Raw genomic sequence first — 16,271 nt, 5'->3', positions numbered from 1 at the left:
GGTCCAGGGGGGGAGTTTGGGGGTCCGAGGGTCTCAGAGTTTTTTTGGGGGGGGTGTCTCAAAGATTTGGGGGTTCCCGGGGGGGTTTTGGGGTCTCTCCCCCACTTTTGGGGGGGTCTCAGAAAATTGGGGGGGGTCCCGTGGGGTTTTTTTTAGGGGGGGTGGGGAGATCCCATGAATTTGGGGGAACCCTGAATTTGGGGGGAATCCTGGAAGAATTTGGGGGCTCCCACGGATTTTAGGGGGGGTCCTGGGGATTTGGGAGTGCCCGGGGGGGGTCACTGGGATTTGGGGTGTCAAGGGGGGGTCCCGGGGATTTGGGGGGGTGGTCTCAGGGATTTGGGGGTGGTCCTGGAAATTTGGGGCTGCCTGGGGGGGGTTCCGGGGATTTGGGGATGCCCGGGGGGGTCTCTGGGATTTGGGGTGTCGGGGGGGGGTCTCCGGGATTTGGGGGTGGTCCCGGGGATTTGGGGGTGCCCTCCGGGATTTGGGGGTGCCTGGGGGGGGGTCTCTGGGATTTGGGGGTGGTCTCTGGGATTTGGGGGTGTCCGGGGGCGTCTCAGGGATTTGGGGGTGCTCTCCGGGATTTGGGGGTGCCCGGGGGGGGTCCCGGGGATTTGGGGGTGCCCGGGGGGGTCTCTGGGATTTGGGGGTGGTCCCGGGGATTTGGGGGGGTGGTCTCAGGGATTTGGGGGTGGTCCCGGGGATGTCCCGGGAATTTGGGGGTGCCCGGGGGGGGTCTCAGGGATTTGGGGGTGCCCTCCGGGATTTGGGAGTGTCCGGGGGGGTCTCTGGGATTTGGGGGTGCCCGGGGGTGGTCTCAGGGATTTGGGGGTGGTCCCGGGGATGTCCCGGGAATTTGGGGGTGGTCTCAGGGATTTGGGGGTGCCCTCCGGGGTTTGGGGGTGCCCGGGGGGGGTCCCGGGGGTTTGGGGGTGCCCGGGGGTCACTCACCAGCCGCCCCCCCCCTCGAGCAGCAGCTCCTCCAGGCGCGCCTGGAAGCGAACCTTGGCCGCGCGCTTCCCCGCGCGCTGCAGCCGCTTCCAGACGCTCCCCATGGACCCCCCAAAAAATCCCCAAATTCCCCCCGGGGGTCCCCAAAATCCGCCCCGCACCCCCCTCCCCTCCCCCACTCCCGCCACCGCCCGATCGCGACTGTCGCGACAGCTCCGCCCCTCCCCCCCCGTGGGAAATCCGAGAGGGGGAGGGGCCGCCCCTCCCCCACCCCCCAGCGCGGCCCCTCCCCCCCCCGGGAGAATTTGGGGTGAAATCCGCGGGTTTGAGGTTTTGGTTCCCATTTCCTCACCGAATCGAGGATTTTATCCCAAATCCGTTTTATAGAAAATCCCTTTTGCGCCAAATTTTATAGCAAATCCCCTTTTATCCCAAATTTATATCAAATATCAAATTTTTTTATCCCGAATTTATTTTATATCAAACCTTTTTATACCAGATTTTATATCAAATCCCCTTTATCCCAAATTTATTTTATATCAATTTATATGCACTTTATCCCAAATTTATTGTATCCAATCTTTTTATCCCAAATGTTGTATCAAATCCTTTTATCCCAAATTTTGTATAAAATCCTTTTATTCCAAATTTTGTATAAAATCCTTTTATCCCAAATTTTATATCAAATCCTTTTAACCCAAATTTATTTTATATAAAATCCTTTTATCCCAAATTTTATATGAAACCCTTTTAACCCAAATTAATTTTATATAAAATCCTTTTATCCCAAATTTATTTTATATCAAATACTTTTTATCCCAAGAATCATTTTATATCAAATCCTTTTCTATAAAATCCCTTTTATATCAAACCTTTTAATATCAAATGCCTTTTATACCGAATTCTTTAATATAAAATCCCTTTTATACCGATTTTTTCTCTATAAAATCCTTTTATACCGATTTTTCTCTATAAAATCCAATTTTTACCAAACCCTTTACCCCAATTCACACCAAATCCACTTTGAGCCGATTTATTTCCTACAAAAATCCCATTTTTTGCCCCATTTTCAGCCCAGCATTCACCGGTATTTAACCCTTTACACCCCCCGAACCCGTTTCACACCGGAGCCTCCGTCCCGGTGGCACCGGGGGGGGCCCGGGATGTCCCGGGATGTCCTGGGAGGGTCCCAGGGGGGCTCGGGGTGTCCCGGGGGGGTGCCCGGTGTTACCGGGGGGGGCCCGGGGCGTCCCGGGAGATCCCGAGGTGTCCCGGGGAGCTCGGGGATGTTACCGGGGGTGTCCCGGGGGTGACCGGGGGGATCCCGGGGTGTCCCAGGAGGGCTCGGGGGTGACCGGGGGGAGTGCCCGGTGTTACCGGGGGGTGGTCCAGGATGTCCCGGGGGGGTCCCGGGGGTGCCCAGTGTCACTGGGGGGGGCTCGGATTATCCCGGGGTGTCACCGTGAAGGTCCGGTGTCACCGGGGGGGCTCAGGGTGTCACCGGGAGCACTCGGAGCATCCCGGGGAGGGGTCCGGTGTCACCGGGGCCACTCAGGGTGTCCCGGGGAGGGGTCCGGTGTCACCGGGGCCACTCAGGGTGTCCTGGGGAGGGGTCCGGTGTCACCGGGGGGTGCCCGGTGTCACTGGGGGGGGGCTCGGATTATCCCGGGGTGTCACCGGGAGCACTCGGAGCATCCCGGGGAGGGGTCCGGTGTCACCGGGGGCACTCAGGGTGTCCCGGGGAGGGGTCCGGTGTCACCGGGGCCACTCAGGGTGTCCCGGGGAGGGGTCCGGTGTCACCGGGGGGGCTCAGGGTGTCACCGGGGGGGCTCAGGGTGTCCCGGGGAGGGGTCCGGTGTCACCAGGAGCACTCGGGGTGTCCCGGGGAGGGGTCCGGTGTCACCGGGGCCACTCAGGGTGTCCCAGGGAGGGGTCCGGTGTCACCGGGGGCACTTGGGGCGTCCCGGGGGGGCCCGGGGGCGCAGCCGGGGGGCTCCAGGTCCCGCAGGCCGCGCAGGGCGTGGGCGCAGTCCCGCACCAGGCGGCAGAGCCGCGCGCTGCCGTCCACGGAGCCGGTGCGGGGCAGCTCCCGGGAGGCCCAGAGCAGCTTCTGCAGCAGCGCCGCCCGCGCCGCCGCCACCGCCGCTGCACCGGGGCCGCCGGGGCACGCGGCACAACCGGGACAGGCGGGGAACGTGGCCCCGGAACCGGCAGAACCGGGACAAACGGCCCCGGCACCGGCAGAACCGGGACAAACGGCCCCGGCACCGGCAGAACCGGGACACGCGGCCCCAGCACCGGCAGAACCGGGACAAACGGCCCCGGAACCGGCGGAACCGGGACAAACGGCACCGGCAGAACCGGGACAAACGGCCCCGGCACCGGCAGAACCGGGACACGCGGCCCCGGCGCCGTCGCCCTCAGCCCCGGTGGCCCCGGGAGCCGCTCCCCGCCCCGCCGCCGCCGCCGCCTCGCCGCGCCGGGGCCGCGGAGCTGCGGGAGAGGGGAGGGAGGGGGTGAGGGGGGGGAGCCCCTCCCCAACTCCGGCAGGGTTTGAGGGGGGGGCGCAGATTTTGGGGTTCTCCCCCTCCCCCTCAAAATAGATTTGGGGCCAAAACTCCCAAATATTTGCAGCCCCCCCCACCCCCCCCGAAATTGCCGCCCTCGGCATCTTCTGTTCCGGGTTCATCCCTTCCCCCACCCCCAAAATCCACAATTCCCCCCTAAATTCCCCTCCCCCACCCCCCAATTGTTGTTTCCTCCCCCCAAAATCCTCATTTCCCACCCCAGCTCCTCCCCCACCCCCCCAAATTCCCCATTCCCGACCCTCCCCGTCCCTCCCCCACCCCCCAAATTCCTCTTTCCCCCCCAAAATCCTCATTTCCCCTCCCTCACCCCCAGATTCCCCAATTTCCCCCGAATTTCCCCCAAATCCCCAACCCCTCGTACCGTTCCCCTCCTCGGGCTCCTGGCAGCTCACGCACAGCAGCCGCTGCTCCTTGTCCTGCAGCAGAATCGTCTGCGGGGGGCACCGGGGGCGTCACGGGGCACCGGGACCCCTCCGGTACCCCCCAAATACCGGGGGGGGTCCCAGTCCCTCCCCCTCCCTCCGTTCCCAATCCCAGGAGGGTCCCCGGTGCTGTCCCGAGGGGTTCCCGGTGCTGTCCGGGGGGGTTCCCGGTGTTCCCCCGGGGGGTTCCCGGTGCTGTCCCGGGGGGTTCCCGGTGTTCCCCCGGGGCGTTCCCGGTGCTCCCCCGGGGGGTTCCCGGTGCTGTCCCGGGGGGTTCCCGGTGTTCCCCCGGGGCGTTCCCGGTGCTCCCCCGGGGGGTTCCCGGTGCTGTCCCGGGGAGTTCCCGGTGTTCCCCCGGGGGGGTTCCCGGTGTTCCCCCGGGGAGTTCCCGGTGCTGTCCGGGGGGGGTCCCGGTGTTCCCCCGGGGGGTTCCCGGTGTTCCCCCGGAGGGTTCCCGGTGCTGTCCCGAGGGGCTCCCGGTGCTGTCCCGGGGGGTTCCCGGTGCTGCCCCGGGGGGTTCCCGGTGCTCGCCGCTCACCCCGCACTCCGGGCAGCAGCTCCCCAGCATTCGGTACCCCCGCAGCAGCAGCGCCCCCATGGCCCGGCTCGCCCGGTCCAGCCGCTCCCGCCGCGCCTCGGCCTCGTCCGCGCCTGGGGGGAAACCGGGGGGGGGCTCGGTTACCGGGGGGCGGTCACGGTTACCGGGGGGGGGCTCGGTTACCGGGGGGCGGTCACGGTTACCGGGGGGGGTCCCAAACCACGGGGAGGGCGGGTTAAGGGGGCTGGGATGAGCTGAGGGGGACTCGGAGGGGCGGGAAGGGGCACGGGGGGGTTCCCGGGAAGGTCCCGGTGGCGGGGGGGGGTCCGGGGTGAGTCCCGGTGCTGAGGGGGGATCCCGGGGGTCCCGCCGGTGCCTCACCGCCGTTCAGCGCCATGGCCGCTGCGGAGACGGCGTCGCGCAGGAAATGACGTCACAAAACCACTCGAGACCGGGCAAACAGCGACGCGGGATTGCGAAATGAGCTCCGGGTGCCAAAATCAGCCGCACGGTCCGCCGGTGAAACGGGGCCCGGGCCCCCTTGCGGCGTACATTTGCATAACCCCGCCCCTCCTTTCTCGAAATCGGATTGGCCGCTGGCGCTCCTATTTGCATTCGCTCCGCCCACCAGTTCATTTGCATATCCCGCGCTAGATTTAAAACCCGCCGCAAACGCTGCGCTCTGATTGGCCAGCCCCGGCCCCGCCCCCCCGCAGACCCCGCCCCCCGCGGCGGGCCCGGCACAGAGACGCGGGGACGGAAATTGGTGAAAATTTTTATTTTGCTGGAAAAGGGGCGGGTGAGGCCGGGGGGGACTCTGGGGAAGCTCCGTACAAAAAGGGGCGGCCCAGGCGGGGGGGACACGGCTCCATCCGAGGCCGCCGCACCTGGAAGAGAGCAGAGACGTGAGGGGACGTGGGGGGCACGGGGACACTCGGGGACACCCGGGGACACTCGGGGACACCCGGCCACGGGGACACGCGGGCGCTGGGACGCGGCGGCTCCGGCGGCTCCGACGGGGACGGGGGGTCCCGGTGACGGGGAGGGGACGCGGCGGCGGCGGCGGCGACCCGGGGCACGTCTGACCTGACGCGGCGGCGACATCCGGGGGCTGCGGAGCCACGGCGATGGCGGCGAGTCCCGGGGGGTCTGCGGCGACCCTGGGCGGGGAAAGATGTTACCGGGCGCCGGCGGCTCGGACACGCCCGAGCCGAGGCGCCGGCGCTCACCTCAAAAGGCGGAGTATCGCGCCCGGTCCCCGTAGGGATCCCGCTCGAAGCGCTGCAGGTCATAGAGAGACGCCCGGGCCACCGAGGAGACGGGCGACAGCTGCCCACGCTCGTACGTGTACGCCTCTCCGACGGTGCCGGCCGCGGCGGCCGTGCGGCGCAGGGGGCTCCTGTCCCGGGTGTAATATGTGGAGGACGCGGCGGCGGCCGCGGCGGTGGCGGCGGCGGCGGCGACGGCGGCCGCCGCGCCCGGGGTGGGCAGCAGCGCTCGGTCGTACGCGTCTAAGGTGGTGGGGATGCGGCCGGCCATGGCCGTGGTGGCGGCCATGGCGGAGGACTGGACCTGGGAGTACTGGGCATACTGGGAGTACTGGGCCATGGTCTGCTCCGCGTAGGCGTCGTACGCCGAGGCCGTGGCGTAGGAGCGGACGCGGTAGCGCTTGTAGTAGTCGGCCATCCCGCCGTAGGCCTCATCGTAATACACGGTCTCCCCATAGCCCGCGGTGTAGGGAGTGCGCACGGCTCCGTACTGCTCGTTATAGGCCTCGGCAAAGTCCGCCACTTGCCCCGGGCGATCCACCGGGCACTCCTTAGACCAGTGCCCCTCCTTCCCGCAGCGGTAGCAGCTGCTCTTGTCTCCCATCCCGGGCACCGTCCGCAGGCGGCTGGTGGACAGCTGCACGCGCATCCGCTTGCCTTGGGGAGAGGGAGACCCGGCGTCACCCGACTGGCATCGGGCAAGGGCATCCCCCGGAGCCATGGGCATCAGGTCACAGGGTCCCCCAGAGCCACCCCAACACTGAGATCGGGTCATGGGATCCCCCAGAGCCACCCCAACATCCACATCGGGCCGTGGGATCCCCATGGCTGATCCTGGCACTGGCACAAAGCCATGGGATCCCCAGAGCTGATCCCGGCACTGGCACAAAGCCATGGGATCCCCGTGGCTGATCCCGGTGCTGGCACAAGGCCGTGGGATCCCCAGAGCTGATCCTGGCACTCCGGCACTGGCACAAGGCCGTGGGATCACCAGAGCCACACTCCACACCGGCATCAGGCACTGTGGGGTTCCTCAGTGCCAGCATCGCACCATGGGGTGCCCCAGAGCTGCCACCACTCCTTGGGGACCCCCAGTGCCACCCCTGGCACTGCCAAGAGTCACCTTTGGCACCGTGGATGTTCCCTGGGAAGAGACCAGGAACCGAGGCACAACAAAGGGCCTGGGCACCTGTAGCCCAGCAAGGTGAGGGATGTCTGGGGATACAGCAGGAGGTGACAACCCCCAGACTTTGTACCTGAGGGACATTTGGGGACACGGCAGGAGGTGACAACCCCCAGACCTTCCTGCACACACCAAGGGGATGAAAGCCTAGGGGCTGCTTTGTTTGGGGTCCCTGTCAGAGGCACAAACTCCAGCCATTGCTTTGTATTTTAGTTATTTAAGTATTGCACCAAGATTAAATTATGTCAAAGATCAGAATGTCTGAGACCGTGGTGGCAAAGCTGGGTTGGGGCTGGTGGTCCATGGGACCTCCAAGAGATGGCAGCAGCCATGGGGACCCCACAAGAGCTCCCCAGGGCACCGTGGGACCCCTGAAAGCCACCCCTGGCACTGCTGAGGGTGGGGGGTGACAGGAGCCACCAGGGTGGGCACGCAGATAAGGAGGGTCCCTGCGCTCCCAGGCAGGACTTGGGGATAACGGGAGCGAAGGGGACATGGCGCTGCCTCCCAGGCCTGTTCTCCCCCAAATTCCAGCAGCACAGGGACAACCCAGTCCTGTGAGGCAGCCCCAGAGGTGGAACTCATCCTGAACAAAGAGTTTGGGGTAAATCCAGCAGAATTCCTACAAACTCCACTCTGCCCCCACACGGAGCCACCACGGTGCCCCAACCCTGACACCGGACAAGGGCACGGGGACGGCACCTGGCACCATCCCCAGAGCCAAATTCTGGTGCTGCGGGACAAGAAGAGGCCCCGAACACAGCACCACCCACAGAGTGGGGCTGGTAACACCCAAAATCAGCCAAAATCCTCCCAGATGGAAACCTCCCCGTCCCCATCCCAGCCTGGTACTCCCCAAATCCGTGCCTCACCTTGGAACTCGGTGTTGTCCAGCCCCCGGATGGCCTCTACGGCGTCCTCGGCCCGCTCCATGTGCACAAAGGCGTAGTCCTTGACGATGTCGCACTCGATGACGGGGCCATACTCCTCGAACTTGGCGCGCAGCTCCAGGTTGGTGCAGGCGGGGCTGATGTTGCCCACGTGCAGCTTGGTGGAGGCCTTGCTCTTGTTCTTGCTGGCCTCCACGTTGATGCAGACGCCGTGCAGCTTGTGGTGGTGCAGGTTGCGAATGGCGTCCTCGGCCGCCGTCTTGTCCTCGATGTGCACGAAGCCGTAGTTCTTGATGATGTCGCACTCCAGCACCTTCCCGTACTGCTCGAACAGGGAGCGGATCTCCTGCTCCGTCGCCTCCCGCGGCAGGTTCCCGATGAACAGCTTCACCATCGCGACCCGCCTGCGGGTGGCAGGGAAGGGGGGGGGCCTGGGTGAGACCCTCCCCGCTCAAACCCCGCTCCGGGCAGGGGGAAGGGGATGGGGAAGGATCCCCCCGCCTTTCACAGATCCTGCTCAGGCTGATTCCCGATGGCGCCCCCTGAAGCAGAGACCCCCTCAGGAGAGACCCCCCAGGCCCGGCTCCGTCAGGGTCCCGAGCGGAGCCCCAGCCCCGGTTGTGCTCCGTGAGCCCCCAGCCCACGGAGGGACACCCAACTCTCCCCCAGCCCCATCCCGGGTCTGAGCCCCCTCCCAGGCGCCTCCCCGAGACCGCGGGACCCCGCGCAGCCCTGCCCCACACCGGCCGGGTCCCGGCTCCCTCCCGGTGCCTCCCGCGACCCCGCGCAGCCCCGCCCCACACCAGCGGGGTCCCGGCTCCCTCCCGGTCCCTCCCGGTCCCCCGATTCTCACCGCGCCCCCCCCGCCCGGTGCTCGATGACGGCAACAAAATGGCGGCGGCCGCCTCGCTCGGGGCCACGCCCTCCGCGCGCGCTGATTGGCCGGGAGAGGCGGAACGGCGCGACGCGATTGGTCGCGGCGCTGCGAAGCCCCGCCCAGCGGCGGCTCGGACGGCGCAGGGCACAAAGCGCTCCCCCCGCGCGGCGGCGCGCCGGAAGTGAGGAGAGGGGCGGGGCTTTTAGAGCACGTGACAGAAGCGCTGACCAATCAGCGCGCGTGGGAGGGGCGTGGCCCGGCGGAGCGGCGGAGCCGGGAGGATCCGAGGCGGCGGAACCGGGACCGGCAGCGACGGGGGGCGGCACCGGGACACGGAGAGAGCGGCCCGACCGGCACCGGGACAGAGCGGGACCGGCAGCGACGGGGGGCGGCACCGGGACACGGACACAGCGACCCGACCGGCACCGGGACACGGAGAGAGCGGCCCTACCAGCACCGGGACACGGACAGACCGGCCCGACCGGCACCGGGACACGGACACAGCGGGACCGGCAGTGACGAGGAGCGACACCGGGACACGGACAGACCGGCCCGACCGGCACCGGGACAGAGCGGGACCGGCAGCGACGGGGAGCGGCACCGGTACACGGATAGACCGGCCCGACCGGCACCGGGACAGAGCGGGACCGGCAGCGACGGGGAGCGGCACCGGGACACGGACACAGCGGCCTGACCGGCATCGGGACACGGACACAGCGGGACCGGCAGTGACGGGGGGCGGCACCGGGACACGGAGAGAGCGGCCGGACCGGCACCGGGACACGGTCAGACCGGCCCTACAGCCACCGGGACAGAGCGGGACCGGCAGCGACGGGGAGCGGCACCGGGACACGGAGAGACCGGCCCGACTGGCACCGGGATCGGTACAGGGATAGCGACCAGCTGCCCCCACCGGCACCGGAATAGACCGGGACCAACTATTCCCATCGGGATCGATCGGCACCGGGACCGGGGCTGACCGCCCCAAGTGGCACCGACCCGGTCCGAAACCGGCGCATCGCGGCCCCCGGGACCGGCGGCTCTGGCCCCGCCCCTGCAGCATTAGCCTCACCCCGTGCCGGTTTGCCCCGCCCCGCCATGTCCCACGCGGTTCTACTGCTGCGGCGGCTCCGGGAGCGGCACCGGCAGCGGGAACAGGACTGGGAGCAGCACCGGGCGCAGCACCGGGACCATGCCAGGGACCGGGAGCGGCACCGGCAGCGGGAACAGGACCGGGACAGCGACGAGGAACACGACTGGGAGCAGCACCGGGACCATGCCAGGGACCGGGAGCGACACGGGCAGCGGGCGCGGGATCAGGACTGTGACAGGGACCGGGAGCAGCACCGGGGTGAAGCCCACGAACGGGACGGGGGTGAAGCCCACGAACGGGACCGTCAGCCCGCACCCCCCGCGCCCTCCGGTGCACCCTCCGCCGCATCCCCATCGCCGAGCCCCCGCCGCGGCCGCCGCCGCCGCCGCCCGTACCCGGCGCAGCGCGTTTACCGGGTGCGCTGCTCCTTCCTGGAGCTGAGCGACGAGCAGGCGCTGCGGCGCTGCCGCCTGGACCGGGCGGCCATCGCGGCGCTGTGCCGGGAGCTCGGCGCCGACCTGCAGAGCCTCACGGGCCGCAGCCACGCGCTGCCGGTGGCCGTGAAGGTCACCTCGGCCTTGGCCTTCCTGGCCTCGGGCTCCTTCCAGACGGCGTCGCGCCTCAGCACGGGCATCAGCCAGTCGGCCATGTCCAACTGCCTGGCGCAGTTCCTGGCGGCCCTGCAGCGCCGGGCCGCCCGGTACATCGCCTTCCCGCCGGCGCCCGTTCCGCCCCGGGACCCGGCGGCGCTGCCCGGGGTGCTGGGGCTGGTGGGCGCCATGCACGTGGCGCTGCGGGCGCCGGCGGACAACGAGCCGCTGTTCCGCAACGCCGCCGACTTCCACTCCATCAACATGCAGGTGGTGTGCGACCGCCGCGGCCACATCACCAACGTGGTGGCCAAATTCCCCGGCTCGTGCGCCAACGCCACCGTGCTCGAGAACTCGGCCCTGGCGCGCCTCATGGAGGGCAGCAGGCCCGAGGGGGTCTGGCTGCTGGGTGAGGGGCTTTGGGGGGCTTTGGGGGGTGATGGGATCCCAAAGATCATGGCTTATCGAAGGATAGGGTCTGGGTGTTGGGTGAGGGGGGTTTGGGGGGCTTTGGGGGGTGATGGGATCCCAAAGATCATGGCTTATCGAAGGATAGGGTCTGGGTGTTGGGTGATGGGGTCCCAAAGATGATGGTTTATCAAAGGATAGGGTCTGGCTGCTGGGTGAGGGGCTTTGGGGGGGTTTGGGGTGATGCGGGATGCCAGAGGTCATGGCTTATCGAAGGATAGGGTCTGGCTGCTGGGTGAGGGGCTTTGGGGGGTGATGGGGTCCCAAAGATGATGGTTTATCAAAGGATAGGGTCTGGGTGTTGGGTGAGGGGGGTTTGGGGTGATGGGGGATCCCAAAGATGATGGCTTATCGAAGGATAGGGTCTGGGTGTTGGGTGAGGGGGGTCTAGGATGGAAGGAGGGGGTCTGGCTGCTGGGGGAGGTGGGTTTGGGGGGTGGGGGGATCCCAAAGATGATGGCTTATCGAAGGATAGGGTCTGGGTGTTGGGGGAGGTGGGTTTGGGGGTCAGGGGGTCCCTGGGGGTCTCGGGAATACGGGGGTGACCTAGGGGTGGTCTGGGGGGTCTCTGCACACACCCACTGACGGCTGGGGTTAGCCTGGGGGTGACCCTGGTGAGCTGGGGGTGCTCCAGGTGTGTCCCTGCCACCCCAGGTGTAACTCAGGTGTGCCCCTGCTGCTCTGGGTGTAACTCAGGTGTGCCCCTGCTGCTCTGGGTGTAACTCAGGTGTACCCCTGCCACCCCAGGTGTAACTCAGGTGTGTCCCTGGTGCACCAGGTGTAACTCAGGTGTGCCCCTGCCACTCTCAGGTGTGTCCCTGCCACCCCAGGTGTAACTCAGGCGCATCCCCACCACTCCAGGTGTAACTCAGGTGTGTTCCCCCGCAGGTGACCGCTCGTACCCGCTGAAGCCGTGGCTGCTGACGCCGATCTCGGGCCCGCGGGGCGCGGCCGAGCTGCGCTACAACGCGCTGCACGCGCGCAGCCTGGCCCCGCTGCGCCGCACCCTGGGGCTGCTGCGCCGCCGCTTCCGCTGCCTGGCGGGCGGGGGGCTCCAGTACAGCCCCCCCAAGGTCTGCCAGATCTTCCTGGCCTGCTGCATCCTGCACAACATCGCCCTGCGCCGCCGCGTCCCCCTGGAGCCCCCCGAGGGGCTCCCGCCCGCCCCCGCCCACCCCGAGCCCCCCCCGCAGCCGCCGCCGCCCCCCGGGCCGGGGGCGCGGGAGGGACGCGCCGTGAGGGCCCGGCTGGTGCAGCAGGTCCGGGAGGGGCTGGGCTGAGCGCTGGGGGGCTCTGAGCCCTCATCTTGGGGGGCTCTGAGCACGTTGGTGGGTGCTGAACCTGACTTGGGGGTCCTGAACCCTGATTTGGGGGGACTGAGCCCTCATGTGGGGGGCTCTGAGCACTTCAGGGATGCTGAGCCCTGATCTGGGGGGGCTGAGCCCTCATTTGGGGGGGCTGAGCCCTCATTTGGGGGTCCTGAACCCTCATTTGGGGGGGCTGAGCCCTCATTTGGGGGGCTCTGAGCACGTTGGTGTGTGCTGAACCTGACTTGGGGGTCCTGAACCCTGATTTGGGGGTCCTGAACCCTGATTTGGGGGGGCTGAGCCCTCATTTGGGGGCCCTCTGAGCACTTTGGGGGTGCTAAACCCTGATTTGAGAAGCTCTGAGCCCTCTGGGGGGTCCTGACCCTTGATTTGGGGGTTCCTGGTCCCTGATTTGGGGACTCTGAGCACTTTAGGGGGTGCTGAGCCTGATTTGAGGGGCCTGAATCCTGATTTGGGGGGTGCTGAGTCCTCTTTTGGGGGAGCTAAGCTTTGATTTAGTGGGCTGAGCCCTGATTTGGGGGGCTCTGGGTCCTTGGCGGGGGGCTGGTATCTGGTTTTGGGGGGCTCTGAGCCTCTGGACGGGCTCTCACCCCCGGTAGGGGGTTCATAATTTTTGGGGTGTCCTATTCCCACCCCGGTGATCCCCACATTTCCTCCCTCAGCCGTGTCCGTGCTCATTTTGGGGCAAATAAATGTTTTGGGGTTTTTTCAACTATTGCCCCACGGAATTGAGGGGGGATCGAAGGGGGAAGTGCTGATCATTTTGGGGGACACACTCCAAGGGGATTTTGGGGGGTCCTTGCTTTGTCCCTATGGGCGGGATGAACCCCCTGACCCCTGCAGCCCCCCAAAACCCCACTGCGTCCCACAGGACGCCGCCATTCCCACTGCGGCATTCCCAGAACCCCCCCTAAGCCACCAAAACCCTTCGGGACCCCCAAAATCCCCCTCAAAACTCCCTGAATGCCCGTTCCGGACCCCGCGCCGTTGCCATGGCGACAGGACGCCGGAAGTGGTGCGACCGCCAAACCCTTCCCCCCCCCCAGTGCGGCCGTATCCGGTCCGGCGGCAGAGCGGGCGCGCGAGAGACGTTCCGGGTCAGAGTCCGCGGCCATGGCGGCGCCGGCGGCCGCCGGGAGCAGCTGCCGGGTCGGGACCCCCGGGACGGGACCGGGCGGGCGGAGGGACTCGAGGGCTCGGGGAGCGGAGGACGGGCGGCTCGGGGGTGAAACGCTCGGCTTTGGGGAGGTTTGGGGGTGCAGAATTCCGCCCGCGGCGCTTTTGGGGTGCGGGAGCCTTCGCGAGGGGGGTTTGGGGGTCCGGGGACGCGCGAGAAGCACTTTTAGGGGTGCAGGACCCCCTCGCCGGCGGGATTTGGGGGTTCAGAGCCTCATCCCTGGCAGTTTTGGAGGTACAGGACCCCTCCAGGGGGGGTTTGGGGGTTCAGAGCCTCATCCCTGGCAGTTTTGGAGGTACAGGACCCCTCCGGGGGGGTTTGGGGGGTCAGGACCCCCCGAGAAGCACTTTCAGGGGTGCTGTACCCCTGTAGAGGGGTGCAGGACACCCTGGCCGGGCGGGTTTGGGGGTTCAGAGCCCCAAGAACAACTTTTGGGGGTGCAGAATCCCTTCCTGGCAGCTCTGCGGGTTCTGGGCTCCTTCCCCTCCACTTTTGGGGCTCCCCTTTCACCCCCCATTTTTCGAGCTGCCGACATTCCCCCTCTCATTTCTGCCCCGTTTTCCCCTCTTCCCCCCCAATTTCGGGGCGCGAACCCCCCCTTTTCCCCCCAGCTGGAGTTCTCGGTGGAGATGAGCTGCCAGGGCTGTGCCGATGCCGTGCGGGCAGCGCTGGACGCGGCTCCCGGTGAGACCCCCGAGCCCTCCCCCAGACCCCGGGGACCCCCCCAGGGTTTGGGGGACCCCCTAGAGCCCCGCTGTGCCCCCCCAGAGGTGAAGCTGCTGGAGCTGCGGCCCCAGGAGCAGTCGGTGCTGGTGGAGACCACGGCAGCGGCCGAGCGAGTGCAGGAGCTGCTGGAGAATTCGGGGTGCAGGGCCGTGCTCAAGGGCATGGGGGGCTCCGCCGAGGGTCAGTGGGGGTTTGGGGGGGTCCTGGAAGGGTTTGGGGGTGTCCCAGTGGGGTTTGGGTGCTGCTGTGGCTCAGCACAATCAGGGATTTGGGGGGTTGGGGTTTTGGGGGTTGTGCTCAAGGGCTTGGGGGGCTCCCCTGAGGGTGAGAGGGGTTTTTGGGGGGGTTTGGGGGGGTCACAGAGGGGGTTTGAGTGGGTCACAGAAGATTTTGGGGGGTTATAGTGGGGTTTTTGGGGGGTCACAGTGGGTTTTGGGGGGATCCTGGGAGGGTCTGGGGGTCACAGAAGGTTTCTGGGGGGTCACAGAAGGTTTTGGGGGGGATCCTGGGAAGGTTTGAGGGTCACAGAAGGTTTTGGGGGGATCCTGGGAAGGTTTGGGGGGGTCACAGAAGGTTTTGGGGGGATCCTGGGAGGATTTGGGGGTCACAGAAGGTTTTGGGGGGATCCTGAGCAGCGCTGGGTGCTCCTGGGGAGGTTCTGGGGTCCCTGCCTGGGCTCTGGGCTCAGTTTTGGGGGACATTTTGGGCTCCCTGAGGTTGTTTTTGTCCGGGGGGGGGTTCGGGGGTACCGGAGCCTGACGTGCCCCCCCAGCTCCCCCCGGGGGAGCGGCGGTGGCGGCGCTGGGGGGTCCCGGGGGGGTCCGGGGGCTGCTCCGGTTCCTGCAGCTCTCCCCCGGCCGCTGCCTCGTGGACGGCGCCGTGGCCGGGCTCCCCCCCGGCCCCCACGGGCTCCACATCCACGAATTCGGGGACCTCTCGGACCCCTGTGACAGGTGAGAGGGGTAGGGGGGCCGCGGGGAGGGGGTACAGGAGGTGGGGACCCCCAATTTCACCCCCATATCCCATCCTGTCCCCCCAAAAACAGCTGCGGGGGCCACTTCAACCCCGACGGGGAGACCCACGGGGGACCCCGGGACGAGCACAGGGTGAGCTGGGGCTGGGGGGGTATTTGGGGGGGGTCTTGGAGGGGTTTGGGGGGGCAGTGAGGGGATTTGGGAGGTCTCTGGAGGGTTTAGGGTGGCCTTGGAGGGGATTTGGGGGAGCAATGAAAGAATTTGGGGGGTCTCTGGGAGGTCTCTGGAGGATTTGGGGTGGTCTTGGAGGAGTTTGGGGGGACAATGATGGGTCGGGGGGTGCTCTGTGGGATTTTTGGTGCAGTGAGGGGATTTGGAGGGGGGTCTCTGGAGTGTTTGGGGGAGTCTCTGTGGGTTTCAGGGGGTCTCTGTGGGGCTGGGGGTGCTCTGTGAGTTTTGGGGGGCTCCTGACCCCCCTCCCCCCCAGCACGCCGGGGACCTGGGGAACATCTGGGCAGATGCTGAGGGCCATGCCCGGTTCCGAATTGAGGACTCGAAGCTGAAGGTGGGAATTGGGGGCTGGGGGGGGGGAGTCTGACCCCGGCTGGGGGGTCCAGGCTGTGCCCCATCACCGGGGAACGTCTGTCCCCAATTTGGGGGGGGGTCTCTATGGGGTTGTGACCCCCCAAGTCCCCCTCTCCAGGTCTGGGACATCATCGGCCGCTCCGTGGTGGTGGCCGAGGGCGAGGACGACCTGGGCCGGGGGTCCCACCCGCTGTCCCGCGTCACCGGCAACTCGGGCCGGGGGTGAGCGCTGCGGGGGCTCCAGGGGGGTTTTTTTTTTGGGGGGGGGGGGTCTTTGTGGGGTCACCCCCTCTGACCCTCCCGTGTCCCCAGGCTGGCTTGTGGCGTGGTGGCCCGGGCGGCCGGGCTCTTCCAGAACCCCAAACGCGTCTGTTCCTGCGACGGCGTCACCCTCTGGGAGGAGCGCGAGCGCAGCCGTGGGGCTGCCCCGGGGACCCCCATGGAGACCCCCAGCCCGCACCTGTAGGAGCCCCCCTCCAATAAACCCCCCTCGCTCCGAGCGGCTGCGGCTCCTTTAAGGGGGGCGTGGCCAGAGCGGGCGGGGGCGGGGATTAAGGAGATGTGGGCGGGGCTAACGCGGCGGGAAAAGGGAGGGCGGTGCACACGGCAC

General features: G+C 67.2%; 3 protein-coding genes across 5 annotated transcripts; 1 reads left to right on the top strand and 2 right to left on the bottom strand.

The window, feature by feature from the left end:
• Nucleotides 1–2,788: 2,788 nt before the first annotated feature.
• Nucleotides 2,789–4,912, bottom strand: ZNRD2 (zinc ribbon domain containing 2). The gene is made up of 4 exons (XM_077789635.1): nucleotides 4,884–4,912; nucleotides 4,503–4,615; nucleotides 3,904–3,973; nucleotides 2,789–3,201 (listed from the first exon to the last, which is right to left on the bottom strand). Exons 1-4 carry the CDS (start codon nucleotides 4,897–4,899, stop codon nucleotides 2,867–2,869), a joined length of 534 nt encoding a protein of 177 aa, XP_077645761.1. The 5' UTR covers nucleotides 4,900–4,912; the 3' UTR covers nucleotides 2,789–2,866.
• Nucleotides 4,913–5,265: 353 nt separating this feature from the next.
• LOC110478826 (RNA-binding protein 4-like) lies at nucleotides 5,266–8,766 on the bottom strand. Of its 3 annotated transcripts, XR_013341392.1 has the most exons (5): nucleotides 8,697–8,766; nucleotides 7,826–8,247; nucleotides 5,732–6,427; nucleotides 5,589–5,662; nucleotides 5,266–5,389 (listed from the first exon to the last, which is right to left on the bottom strand). XR_013341392.1 is itself a non-coding variant. In XM_077789719.1 (4 exons), exons 2-3 carry the CDS (start codon nucleotides 8,235–8,237, stop codon nucleotides 5,733–5,735), a joined length of 1,107 nt encoding a protein of 368 aa, XP_077645845.1. In that variant the 5' UTR covers nucleotides 8,238–8,247; nucleotides 8,697–8,766; the 3' UTR covers nucleotides 5,266–5,662; nucleotide 5,732. The 3 variants fall into 3 exon arrangements, 2 of the variants coding, with proteins under 2 accessions (XP_077645845.1, XP_077645847.1); XM_077789719.1 differs by having other exon boundaries at nucleotides 5,266–5,662; XM_077789721.1 differs by having other exon boundaries at nucleotides 5,266–5,662; nucleotides 8,732–8,739.
• Nucleotides 8,767–13,300: 4,534 nt separating this feature from the next.
• Nucleotides 13,301–16,160, top strand: CCS (copper chaperone for superoxide dismutase). Its single transcript, XM_077789722.1, has 8 exons — nucleotides 13,301–13,348; nucleotides 13,988–14,060; nucleotides 14,145–14,282; nucleotides 14,875–15,055; nucleotides 15,148–15,208; nucleotides 15,564–15,641; nucleotides 15,780–15,883; nucleotides 15,974–16,160. The coding sequence occupies exons 1-8, from the start codon at nucleotides 13,313–13,315 to the stop codon at nucleotides 16,125–16,127; spliced, it is 825 nt and encodes a 274-aa protein (XP_077645848.1). The 5' UTR covers nucleotides 13,301–13,312; the 3' UTR covers nucleotides 16,128–16,160.
• The last annotated feature ends 111 nt before the right edge of the window (nucleotides 16,161–16,271 follow it).

This window comes from Lonchura striata, chromosome 36 (assembly GCF_046129695.1).
Source record: "Lonchura striata isolate bLonStr1 chromosome 36, bLonStr1.mat, whole genome shotgun sequence".
NCBI classification, from domain to species: domain Eukaryota; kingdom Metazoa; phylum Chordata; class Aves; order Passeriformes; family Estrildidae; genus Lonchura; species Lonchura striata.
The sequence above is the reverse complement of the archived record's forward strand: the minus strand, read 5'-3'. Positions and strand labels throughout refer to the sequence as shown.